Here is a 13,941-nt window from a genome sequence, read left to right on the forward strand (position 1 = left end):
CCTGTAAGTTGAAGTTTGATTGGGATTCTACAATGTCATCTTTCCGGAACAAAGGAGCACATGCCCAGCCCACCCTTCCCGTTCTCCTTCGTTCCTTAGCTCTGTATCACCCAAGTTAAAGACTGATCGGTATTGCGCATGCGCATCTCATGTGACTCCTTCGTTCCGGACTGATGACATGTTAGAATCCCAATCAAACTTTAACTTACAGGTAAGTCTCGTTTAATCAACACTTTTAATTGCAAAATCTGCATTATGATTTTCAAATCCAGATTTCGGATTTTACGGTAAAACATGAAATCCTAAACGGAATACGACGTTGAGAAAACCGTCCTCAAGGTGTATTTAAATTATGAAATCCAACTCCGGATCGCATGGATGTCTATGTTTCACGACTTTTGGGAAATCTAAAGAGGGATTTGCAAAACTACAGCTGTTGTCGGAGAGGTCTCAGTGAGGTCTAAGTGAGATTGACAGTGAGTTGTAAAACGGCAAAGATATTAGCTTTTATTCATTAGCTCTGGATTTTAAAAACAAATCCATCTTAAGGACGGATTTTCAGCTTTTTCATTGGTGCTTTTCGTGTTTTAGTGAAAAATCCCAAATCTGGAATTCCAAATCTAAATCCAGATTTCCCAATCGGAAACACGCCGAGGTTCAGAGTCGTTTTCCCAACATTCCACAAGTATTCGCGGTTATTTTGGACTCTTTTAAATAAAAATAAGATTATTCTCTTAAGGCCATCAACTTAGGGCAGAGAAAAAAATGCCTTTGGCTTTTCAAATATCAAGGCTATCTTCGGCTGCAAGTTTCTTTAAGGTTACTTCCCACCTTCAAACGCTGAAAGAATATTTTTTCTTTTATTGCACTAGATTGAAGTTAAAGATTTTACCTATCTTTTACAAAAAGATGAAAATTTTTGGTGTAATAGAAAACTCCGAGCCCCAGATGGGACTTGAACCCACGACCCTCTGTGATCTAGTCGGATGCTCTAACCACTGAGCTAAAGGGAGACTATGGTGAGCAAGGGCCAATTTGTGGGCCTCGACTGGAACCGCATCGCGCGGTTACACAGCCAAGTATTGGTAAGCACCTGTGAAACTCACTAACAGCATCACGCTGTCACATTAAAGCACATCAAGATGCCGCCAACCAACCTCCAAAGTGAGCATGTAAAGATGAAACAATTTTTAGTGTAATAGAAAACTCCGAGCCCCAGATGGGACTTGAACCCACGACCCTCCGTAATCTAGTTGGATGCTCTAACCACTGAGCTACTGGAGACTCTATGGAGAGTAAGGGCCAATTTGTGGGCCTCGACTGGAACCGCATCGCGCGGCTACACAGCCAAGTATTGGTAGGCGCCTGTGAAACTCACTAACAGCATCACGCTGTCACATTAAAGCATATCAAGATGCGGCCGACCAACCTCCAAAGTGAGCATGTAAAGATGAAACAATTTTTAGTGTAATCCAAAAATCCGAGCCCCAGATACAAAAAGAAAAATTTAAAAATCTCAAAAAGCGTCCGACTTGTTTAGGATAACGTATTTTCAAATAAAAGTTGATAAATAAGGAAGGCGTCATAATCTGGTAAAGAGGCGAGTCCCCGGCGGGAATATTGGCGGCAACTTCATGTTATTTCCATAATTATTTGTTAACATCGCGCACTTATCAAAAGCCACACGTGGAATTCCTTTGCTAGTGGAAAGTCTTTTCTTAAAAAACATAAATAAAAATTAAGAAGGAGACCCCGAGCAAAGAAAAAGAAAAAAAAAAACAAGGTCTAAAGAAGAGAGAAATGGCACCATTTTTTTAAGGAAAAAACAGTCACGGCACTCCTCTCCACGCTGGGATCCAGACTGCAAAGAAAACAAGAAAGCGCCATCAAATCTACAATTGTCCTACATAAGGTTAAAAACGAAGTCCTTTAATAAGCAAGTACCGGTCTTGATACCAAACAAACGCAATTGCCTCGAATCGTATGAAATTATGAATAAACCTACCCAAGGAAACTCATTTCAGCGATAACGGTATAAGTTAAGCTGTCTGTCGATTTGCTGATTTGCTTTCAGCAGTTTCCCCAGCTTCACTTTTTTTTGCCGCGGGTTTTCCTTCGCCAATTTTTCCCATTACTCACTGTTCAACAGAACGAGATAAAAATAAACGTGACTGCTATGCAGTACTTTTCCTGGGAAAATTTCGATCCGATTGTCATTGATGCCAGGAGATCCCGTCTTCCCATTGGTTCGCTGTTTCAGGAGATAATCTCTTGGTTTGGCGCTATTTGTTGACAAACCTTTAGGAACTAAAGTCTTGCCTTTGGTTTTGAGAGGAATAAATACACTTCGAGCGAATTCATAGGTTATGTAGATTTGACCGATTTTCCTGAAATCTCGCCAAAACATTCCAGGGATAATGACAAACGAAAGTGTGACAGACAATTTTAATATCTGAAATATTTTTTACGTGATCCATTTATGCAACACGTTTCGCATATTTTACGCTGCTCTAAGGCCCCGTTCACACGAAGGCGATTGTAAACGCAAACGCTAGTAAACGCATATTTTTATCTCAGACAACACGAAAACGAACATCGTTTACGTAGCGTTTTCACCCGTCCACACGAAAACGCTCGTAAACGCATAAAACAATGTCATACACCGAACGCGCATGCTCTATCGATTCTAGCCTGCAATCTTTGCTTCAGCGCCTTGTTATCAAGTGTTAGCGTCCCTGTTGTAAAGTTCCCACGTGCGTTTGTTATGATCGAGAGTGAAGAAAAATGTCGAAGTCTGCTGGCAAGAAACCGAAAGAAAAAAGTGATAAAACTAAGGCAGACAACTTTGTTTGGACTGAAATAAGCGCAAGCATGACACAGCTCAACACTCGTGTGTACGCCATGTTGGAAACGCACTCGATAAAAGAGACTGGCGCTGACATCTGACGTCCACGTTTCACAGCGTTTACGAAAATATACGTTTACGGCCGTCCACACGAAGAGGCATAAAAGGCGTTTTCAAATGTATCCACTTTGGAGAGCGTTTTCGAATTTATGCGTTTCCGGTGAGCGTTTTCATCGTCTTCGTGTGGACGGAAGGCCTAAACGCATAAAAAGTTTGCGTTTACTAGCGTTTGCGTTTACAATCGTCTTCGTGTGGACGCCTAACTTTGGATGCAGATATCTAGACGACCAATCAAAATATCGGAAAAGCCTAATACACTCTTGTTGATTGATGCCTTGTGAATAAGACTGCTCGTGCTGCAGGATCCGATACCCAATAAATTCAAAAGGAGGACCCTCGGTATTTTCACGCCTTACCGGCCTCTGATATTCCCTAAATAAAAATATTGCCTAAATTATATTTTTATCGCAAACTGCATTTATTCAGCTTTCTTTTGATGCCAAGTTTGTTAGGGTTTTCTTGAAACTAATGTGCGTACGAATTTTTTTTCCTGAAGGACACCCGCGAAGGTGGGAAGTAGCCTTAAATGGTAATGTGCACCAACTTGGCTGCTATGTAAAGAGATTTACAGACATTTGCTGGGGGGTTTGGCTTTTTTAATTTGACGGCAGAAAAATAGTGTGTGAATCATCAGGAAATTTATTAGCTCTCAGCCTTGAAGCTCAAACACTCTTAAGGAATATGACCATATTTCAACTGATCACTCCTCATATTCGTTTTCGTTGAAATTTGGACAAAACTTTTGAAAACTTTATTGATAATTTTACAGTTACAAATAAAATAGACATAACTCCCGTATTTAAACAATAGAGTGTTTCTGTCGAGGAAATATCGGCTGATAGTTGCCCCGCGGAAATTTGATGTTCTTAAAACAGATATTTGCCCGAGAAGCGAAACAAAATTTTTGGCCTCCTTGAAATATTTGTGATCAGATTCCTCCGAGGTGCGTGGGAGTCAAAGTTGATTTAACAACTTTTTGACCACAAGCTGTTGGTTAACGAGGCGAATCAAATCGTTTAGGGGGATATGTGACGCCAAATGTTTGTTTTTCGGCTCTAAAGATATTAAAAGATGTTTAGTTGCATAGCTAAGGCGTTGAATTAATTGTACATTTCGTAGATATAGACCCAATTCACTGATAGTTACTTAAGAAGATCTGTATGATGCACGATCCTCGCAGTAGAGAGCGCTATTTATGCAATAGCGAAAATTAGACCTGAAAAAAAATCAGGCCTGTACGGGATTCGAGCCACTGACCACTGCGATACTAGTGCAGCGCTCTACCAATTGAGCTAACAAGCCAACTAGGAGCAGGCCGTTAAGTTGATTCGTAATAAACCCGTGACAATAGATCATATGAGCTTCATATATTCATTGTATCTTAAGAAGATCTCCTAGCAAATCCAATGACACCGCTTCGTGTTTATATACTGAAAGTCGACAGCTGAAAGCAAAGTATGCCAACTATTTTTTGTAAATTTTTTCTTTTCATACTTCTTAAATTTATCTTCAAACATGGAGCGCGCTTAAAGTAATTTCCTTACCGAATAAAAAACAGCCGTCATGTAAATTTAGGTGTGCGGCGTGACACGTGTTTCTTTTACATGTACTTCAATGCATGAATTCAGAAATAAAATTCACTGAGCTCGAAAAAATAAAAGTCTCTCTTTGACAGGCAATCCATATTCCACTTAAGTTCAAGTTGTTTTTGTTTACTGTACTAAAATCTAATGGCATTTTTCTGAAATCAGGTGAATTTAAAAACTATCGCCATGAAAAGTAAACAAAGATAAAAGAAAGCATGTAATCGATCAGTTTCCTTGCCACTTTGTGCTTGTATTCATCATAGTTTTCTCTATTTCTATTCAACTATGATGTGGGAACTAGGGTGATTTAACTAGACCCATGAAATTGTAGTTATTGCACTATTAGTTAGTTTTACGCACTTTTTCCATTGTTTTCTTTTAGTTTCATTTAATTACATTTAATTTAATTCCATTCTTTTTCTTTTAGGTTTGACTGCCACGCAGTCAAACCTAAAAGAAAAGTTAGATACTATTTCACGGTAAAAAATATCTTCGCGCCATAATCAATCCTTTAAATTATGTTTTGTGGTATTATTAACCAGTCCGAGAACAATAAAAAACGGCATTCGAAGATTCATGTTTCTTATGTAATATTTTTAATTTTGAAAGAACAGAAGTGCGAACGAAGTAACTGAGAACTTACTACAAAATACTTCAGTTGCTACAAAATTTTAATAGTAGGGAAAGAGCTGCTCAAGTCTATATGCTAGATTGAAAGATGCCCCTGTTATTTTGGTTGTTGCAGTTTATTTTGTTTTGGTAAGCGTTTGTGGAGTATCCCATAGTAGTAGTCTTCCTCACAATTATTCACGTTAGGACTGGAGCCAGCGTCTTCTATGTACTTAGTGGACATAAGTGCTAAGCTTATTTCCACGTTTCATTGCAGTTACAATTGAATTCGCATTGTTATATATGTTATGTGGCAAGGAGTTGCTAGTAGCGTTGTGGTACTCAAATGTAGAGGGCTTTGCTTTCCTCTGTTTTGCCAGGCTCCTTGCCAGATATTACAGACAGTAATTTTTACCTCACAGTATCCACGAGTGCCTTTTGCAGGTTATTCATAATTAAACAGAGATTACTTCGATTAAAATACACGTTTTAAATTAAAGTTCTTGTTCCCTTCCTATTTGGAATATTGTCTCCATTGCTTCTACTTCGCTGATACAATCATCAAGGTCCTCTTTCTCCTCTTGGGAAGCAGTTACATTTCGCTTCAAGACACCACTCTTGTTAAGGGCTAACAGCCTGCTGAAATATCTTGCAGCTTGATGTGATGAGAGGCATTCTTACTTTGAAAACAATTTATCTCCATTTGACGATCTTTGACTTCTCATTTTACATGCAATATCAGCGGGATTTGCTGGACCATTTCCACGGACGCTGTCATTAGCCGTATATTTTGATTCGCGAAAGCCGAGAAATTAAGACTAAAGAGGTTTTCCCGAACGTCATGATAAAATACTTAGTAACATCGCTTACTTGAGCTGTATTGGGGAATATTGGCCCTCGGTATTTTTGTACGGACCTCGCTGCGCTCACTCCATACTACTACGATTTTGGGCCAATAATAAGTACGGCCCTCGCGCTTGGTTAATAAGAAGTAATTCTTTGCGCCAACTGCTCAATTAGGTTCCTTTCCACAGCCTCTGTAATTAAGAAGGCTGACAGGTTAAGTCGCTGTAAGCAAACCACAAATTTAAAGAAAATCCGGAACAACATGCCGCGTCATTTTGGCAGTTTGACTAGACCGCCGCTTTGCAGCATTTTGGAAATCCTCCTCGAAATGATCATTTTAACAATGAAAACCTGAAAAAAGGGTAGCTAGAAAATTCATCTCAAAAGTGCCTTACTAATTCTGCGATAAGGCCTGCGCGTTTTTCCTTTAGCATGGCTGGATAGCTCTTCTAGAATGCATGGCCTTTTTGGTGACCCTCTCCTTCATCCAATGCCTCAAAAACAGTCATGCCGGGAACTGGTGATCTAGTCTGATTGCTGGAAAGTGTGTTAATAATTGCCGCTCGATCTAAAATTAAAACTATTTCGGCCTCAACATCGGTATTGCCGACAGTCTTTAAATGTTCAGAAATGACTTTACGGAACGTAATTAGCTCAACATCGGTATATCAAAAGAATTACCTTTTTCTCAACTTAGTCGGTTTAATTTGAGAACAGTTTGGAGCCCAACCAATTTCCGTGAATTTTGGAACCAGTACTTTCAATTTGGGAAGAACGTTCTTAAATCAGCTAAGATTCTTTGTTTGTGGTAGTGATTTCAAATCTCACATTTTTTATATTGTTTATCATACATTTGTCCTCAGGTCTAGTTCACCCTATCTATTTTATTCTGTTTCCAGCTACATACTCGGTATTCTTCTTCTATTCCGATCATTTCGTACTCTGCCTCTATTTCGCCCTTACTCTGACCTTTGATCCATTCCTTATCCTTTTTTCTTTAGCTATTTGTTGGTTTTGTGTTCTGCTTATTAGCTCTTCTAAGTAATGTTACTATCAAATTCAACTCTACATGAGATCCCCTCTGCTAACTTAACAAGTTTCACAGCAATGACTAACTGATAAGAACAATTATCATATAAACAAGTTTGTTAAAAAACGCTATTTAAGAATTACTCTCTGAAGTGGAGGTGGTTAGGGATGGATACTTTACCGAGCCGCGAAGTGGCGAGGTAAATATCCACCGCTAACCACCGACACTGAGGTGAATAAAGGCTGATATTTTCTAAAGGAACTGTTTGGGGCTGCGTCGGTGGGGGTAACGAAATAATTTCAATATATCAACAAAGTTGAAATGGTAAATAGCGCTTTATACTATTACTAAAAATAGATTTTGTTACGTGATAACCTATGAGACCCCCCGCACAGACTCAGACAAACATTGCGACCAGCTTAAGGAAATGTATGAGCGAGAGCTGTAAAATTAAAACAAAACGACGGAAAATTTCGTCAAAAAATGACTTGGCGTTCTAAAAGAAGCGGCATCAATCAATCAATCATCAATCATTTTATTTAGTAATGCAGGTTGTAAGGAAGGGGGCAGCCATAAGGCTGATGTGGACCTACAACGAACTAATAAAATGTAAAACTAAAATAATTCATAAAGTCACCCTATGGTATTTAAATATTCAATATGATCATTGTAATAAAATTCATTAGCAAACAAGTCACGAATTAATGCAAAAATTTACATGCAATGTAATAAAACTTAAAAATATACAAAATCTCTGTTTTTCATAGCAATCATAGGCGCTTCAAAAGAGAAGCTATTTATGTTCTGTGAGAGCTTACGTAAAATATTTTTAAAAGTGTCTTTTTGAATGTTCACATTAAAATTTGCCAGCCTAGCAATAAAATTCCAGATTACAGGTCCTCTGTATTGTGCTGATTCCTTTCCCACTTTGTAGTTCACTCTAGGGATTTCAACCTGTAACCCTCCTGTACGTGATGGTCTGTTGCGTAACTTCAAATTAAAAGGGGCATATAAGATTTTATCATTTAAAACATCGTGCATCAGAAAAAGGAGTCTTCTTTTATATATGTAAGAAATTGGCAACCAATTTAACTCTTCAAGACTTTTATCCTGGTGGATAACTCGTGCAGCTCTTGCATGTATAGGGTTTAAGGATTCCATAATAGAATAATTGCAGTTTCCCCACACCACAATACCATACGATACCGCAGGTACAATAGATTTAAAGTAAATTTCCTCCAGCGCTTTCACATGAAGCTTCTTCATTCTTTTTAATGCGCCCACTTTCTGTGCAAAAGATTTTTTTACATGGTCCACATGCAATGCCCATGTAAGCCTATTGTCAATGATTAATCCCAAACAAGTAGTCTTATTAACAACATTAATAAAATTATTTCCGAAGCATATTGGAGGAGCAGGACCAATGAAGCCCGATTTGCTAAGGATCATAACTTCAGACTTTACAGGACGAATACAAAGTTTGTTCGTTGTACTCCAAAGCAGAAGTTGCTCGAGAATGTTATTTAATTGTGAGCAGACCTGATCAAAGTTCTTCCCCACACAATATAATGTTGTATCATCTGCATACATGAACGAGTCTCCAGATGTAATAGCATTAGGGAGGTCATTGACGTAGATAGTATAAAGCCTTGGACCCAGGAGGGATCCTTGGGGAACACCATATTTCACTTCATCCAAGTTAGAAGGGTGGTCATTTACCACAGTGTATTGAAATCTGTCTTTCAAATAATCCATCAGCCACTCATGGAGATTCCCACTTGTTTGGCTGGTACCAAACACTGTTGTTGGGGTGAGTGTAAGACAGACTCAAGATATGCTGATAAATGGCCAAAATCACTAAAAGAGTGAAAGGAATTAGGGAAGAAAGTATTCATTCCTTTCCCAAAATCTTCGCAAAACATGGCAAAGTGCAAGCGTTGGCTAGTGGCTTGTTCGCGTGAGTCTTTTACGGAGAAAAACATAACAAGAAACACTTAAGTTATATTTGTGCTTTTCACTGGCCCGGCGGAAAAGGTCCAACAGCCGAATTTCCCGATCCACTGAAGGCAAATCTAAGACCAGCGCAAGTAAGTTGAGCACATGCTCCTAAGAGGAAAGCACCGAAAGAAAGAGAAAGTTCAGCGTCAAAGAAACAGAAATTATTCAATGACAACTGCATGAACATTAACTACATAAACTACATGAACTGGCATTTAATAGAAAAACAGCCAGTATTGAGCGAAATATACAAAAATCCGCCGCTCGTATCTTACAAAAGAGGGCGATCGCTCAAAGACATGCTCGTGAGGGCCAAACTTTGAATAGGCTATTCTAAATACGCGCTGGGGAGTCGTGTCGGCCTGTCAACCCCCTTTTTACATTGTTTACGTCAGAATTTTCTTGAAAAACTTTGGCTGCAAACCATTTTCCAAGATCGATTGCCGGATCAAGGGTGTGATAGTTCCCGCATCTCACACAGTCTATACAGGATCTTCTCGTTTACTGCTTAATTTTGAGCCCCTACATTTTAACCACCGTTTTAGCTGGTCTACAGTGTATTCTTCCGGTTCTCTTTCAAATTTGGAGCCAGGAACGCCGTCCTCTTCGGTCAGAACTGTAAGAGAATAAGCGAACTACTCGCCATTTCCCTTGTAGCTCTCAAAGAAGTGGAGTTTGTTTGTCTGAGTCACGCGGGGGGTCTAAAATTTCATGACGTCATTAGTATAAAGCGCTATTGGCCACCGTTACGATTATAAAAGCTGACGTTTCGAGCGTTAGCCCTTCGCTCCGACGAAGGGCTAACGCTCGAAACGTCAGCTTTTATAATCGTAACGGTGGCCAATTTACCATTTCAACTTTGTTGATATATTCAAATTATACTGAGGTGAATAGTTTTTTTAATACATACTAAAACAGTGAGATAATATACACCACCAAATTTAATCTTAGGGATTTCTTCCCTTGTCACGGATGCAAAACGGGACGCCATTTTTTCCCGAGTTCCTGGGAGGTAACTAGCACAGGATATTCGGGGTTTGACTAGCCAATCAGAGCGCGCCTTCGACGCTATCCACTGTTTTAGTATATACTTATCATCGATATTCGTGGCCATGAAATCTCAAGATGGGAACAAGATTGAAATAATTTCAGCTTTGCCTGACAAATGCTTGAGTACGTCACATCTACACACATATTGCTTCCCGTCTTCAACGTATTCGGCAGAGAACATTTAACCTGCCGTTATAAATGATTGGATTGTCCTCTTTTAAGTCGACAATGAAGCTCAAGTTTACCCCAGAACTTTCTTAGGACTTATAGGTGTTCGAATACCCAAAGAAAAACAGACACCTTCCGCTCGCGTAAGGAATGTGTTATTGTAAACAATTCTGCCATGGGAAATGGATGAGAATTTGAAACGAAAGCAGAGATAAAAACCGGCAGTCTGCCGTGGTTAGCTTTGCAAGGCTAGCTTACTGTATTGATCTCCTGATCGACCACGGTGCTAACTTCTAAAATGTGCTTGAGTTCCGGATTTAACCACCAGGTGCCTATTAGATTATCTCGTGACGTAAATGACGATGATGCGATTTTCACAAAGTTCAACCTGGTTTTTCCGTGCGGAAATGAAAAGCCCCAAATTAATTTTTATATCCTCAAAAACAGCACTATTTCCACTTATCATGAGTTTAACCTGAATCGATTCTGAGTTATACCGCATGTGTTACAAAATGCGATATTTGGAGTTTGAAATATCGGTATTTTTGAAAGCGTTCCGTGATGTCAAATTCAAATGAAACGGTCCCGTTTTAGACTTAAGCCATACCTCAATCCCTCTTATAAAAATTTGTCAAACTGATACGAGCTTGCTCTCCTTTGTGCTTTTCACGAGCAAAGTTCATTTGCCTCTACTCTGGGCACTGATTTCCGCCATTTTACGGCTACGGACGCTCGTTTCAGTTTTCGTGTATTTTCTAGGATCGGATAAAGAAGCAAGTCTGGGGAAAAAAAATCCTTACAACGTTTCTGAATTCACCGTAAGTTATCTCTGGGCAAAATATGAAGGTTTTCAATTGTTCGATCATGTGCCACATTTTTCGGTGTTAACTCGGTCAATTCAAACATTCGCACTTAACACCTTATGAGACTCCCTAAGACTTAGGGGGCTGGAAGGAACGGAATGGTATACCATTGTCAATGAACAATGTTGTCTCAATTTCGTCGTTAACCATTCAGTTAGGACCCTAATTAATGGGAAAAATGCGCATTTTAGAAGACGAGAGAGTAACCAGCCAAGACCCCCTTCCCAACATAGTCACCCTTATCTGAATAAGAATAATTCGTTACTGAGTACGTAAAACATGCCTAATATCTCGAAATGTGTATCCATGCAATGTTACAACTGTAATCTACTTGGGAGGGGACGTTTAATTGAAAGGAAGCCATAATTTAGTTTTCCTAAAAGTTTCCGGTGGCCGGATCTGATTGGTTTTAGGATTATACTGAAAACTCGTGTGTGTATAACGGTAAAAACGGTGCATTAATGTACAAAGCCCACCCTTAGTTTTACACTCGTAGAGGTATCTATGGGCAACTCGAACAATGCAATTCTCAACTTGCATGATTAGGCTGACTGAATTACCTTTCCGCAAAGATGGGGAAGGTATGGCGTTCATTACTGTTCAAAACACTTTGAGCACATATTTGACTTTCTGACACCTTTTTTACGTTCAAGGGGATCATATTCCTCTGTCAGATATCACGTCCTAAACTTTACGACGTAAAACCTTGTATTCTATTGTATGGCGTCAAATACACCGACGTCTATTTTACGGCGAGAATGCGATCATCGTTTAGTGGACTTTCAACGTCTTCAAAACGAGGAGCTTCGCGTTACGACGTAAAATTCAATTTTGACTACACGTTACGTCGTAATTTATCAAATAAGTTTTACGTCGTATCTTTTACGACGTAAAATTTATCACCTTTATAACTTGTAAATCAAAACCTTGTCAAATAAGTTTTACGTCGTAACTTTTACGCCGTAACTTGTCAATCAAAAATGCTTACAATGTTTAATAAGTTAACTTCAAAGTCTTAATAGATTACCATTTGTAATTTTTAACAAGTTTCTTAATAGATTACTTAACCTCAAAGTCCTAATACGTACAATATTAAGTAAATTCTTTCCTTGGCTACCGTTTTTAAGATAGTTATCATTGGAGCCGAAATTTATTACAATCTCTTCCAGTTTTCATTTGCGTGCATAATTTTTGGACGAAAATTTGCTTTTATCACAAACACAAAATACAACGCAAGTGCCGATTTTGCCATTAACATTTTTTGGTTTTGCTTTTCGCTTTTTTTCTACAAATTATAAAGAAAAACGCACTAATCTATCTTAATAGATCTCGCTGTTTTTTTGTTTTGTTTTGTTTTGTTTTTTTTGGTACAATGTAGAACCTGATAACCTGTAGTAAAGGAAACATTTACCACACAGCCCAATAGTTTCTTCAACCTGATATCTTTGCTAATATATATTTTCTTTTTCCACTGGAAATACGTACGTGGGTTTATCAAGAGAAAATGTTAAAGGATAAAAAAATGGAGCAAATCTTTCATAAAAATTTGTTCTATCTTCCCCTGGAATTTGACAAAACCCAAGAACGAACACATGCATCATTTATTTCTTGGCCAAAGCTATGCACGAAAAGAATTCTACTTAGTAGTATGTATTATTTCTGAGATGTTGAAGGTATTCAGGTTGATCTCTTGGACTGAGTTACCTCATGCATTATAATACTATAATAAAGTTATAAATTTTATAATTACAGTAAATCCTCCATGATCGCTCCTGTGGATGGGGGGAGGGGGGGGAGGATATTGTTCTGCAGTTTTTATTCGAGATTTAAATATCCAATTTTAACTATGTATTTGTACTTAATGAAAGCTGTTCCCCTTCTTGCAACATTGAAAATATTAATTATCACAACCTCTGGTATTTGTGCGTAGGGCAAGATTGTTCCAACAAGGTTTTTGCAGTGGTTTTCAGTCTTACCTTAACTAAACATGCATACTATAAGATATGTAACTTAAAAGATCACCCCTCCTTACTTACCACTTGCCACTTAAATAAGACAAAAAGTTGATTTATGTTTGCAAAAAGATATAGATGTGACTTTCTTTCGACCGAAATTATGTGTTGGTTTTTTTTTTCCATAAGAGTAATATCTTATACTTAGAATACGCTCATAGACATGGTGGCCGTTAGAGATGCTATTTTCGTGGGAAATCTGTTTCCTAAATTGTTTCTAAAAATATTCTGGTCCATTAAAACCCCGTCATATAACCCTAACCCAACCTACTTAAACGAGAATGAAACCATCCTACTCAAGTATATAACTGGTAGCTTATATGAATAGTAAGGGTTCCATTCTCGTCTAAATAACGGCTCCTGACTTCGTCCAGAGGGAGGAAATCCTCCCATCCTAGCGGTGAAGATTCCAGAAGCCATCTGGGGACAGGCGATCGGCGAGCGAAGGCGTCACTTCCTTGGCAGAGAGTTATGCTGGTGATTGAGAAAAAAGTAGATTTTGTTATTTTTATCGTTGGATTGTATTTCTCAAACAATCGATCTTTTAATTTTACACAACTTCACAGCAGATAGAATATTAACCTTAAGTTGAGGAACACGGGATCTGAGCCTGCGTTTTCAAAGAAAACCCCCTTGTTCCCGGCAGTGGACATCTTGGGTACTATAATCGCCCTGACGTGGCCTGCAATTAAAGGACTCTTTATGCCCACCGCCAGGGTCTTGGAGTTTGACTGTTCCTCTAACCCAGGGATGCTCCCTTGGAAGGTCGCCACTCTTCCCGGCGTCATACGTGGAGTCACCTGAAGGGCAATGG

At 38.8% G+C, this 13,941-nt stretch overlaps 1 protein-coding gene across 1 annotated transcript in view; it reads right to left on the reverse strand.

The window, feature by feature from the left end:
* Positions 1-11,702: 11,702 nt before the first annotated feature.
* The window catches only part of LOC148731161 (TNF receptor-associated factor 5-like), a 43,058-nt gene continuing 40,819 nt past the window's right edge, over positions 11,703-13,941 (reverse strand). Inside the window, exon 4 of the mRNA XM_088759495.1 lies at positions 11,703-13,927. Within this exon, the coding sequence (XP_088615621.1) occupies positions 13,688-13,927 (240 nt within the window). The 3' untranslated portion in view covers positions 11,703-13,687. The remainder of the gene's footprint in view (positions 13,928-13,941) is intronic.

Source organism: Stylophora pistillata, chromosome 5 (assembly GCF_964205215.1).
Source record: "Stylophora pistillata chromosome 5, jaStyPist1.2, whole genome shotgun sequence".
Taxonomy (NCBI): Eukaryota; Metazoa; Cnidaria; class Anthozoa; order Scleractinia; family Pocilloporidae; genus Stylophora; species Stylophora pistillata.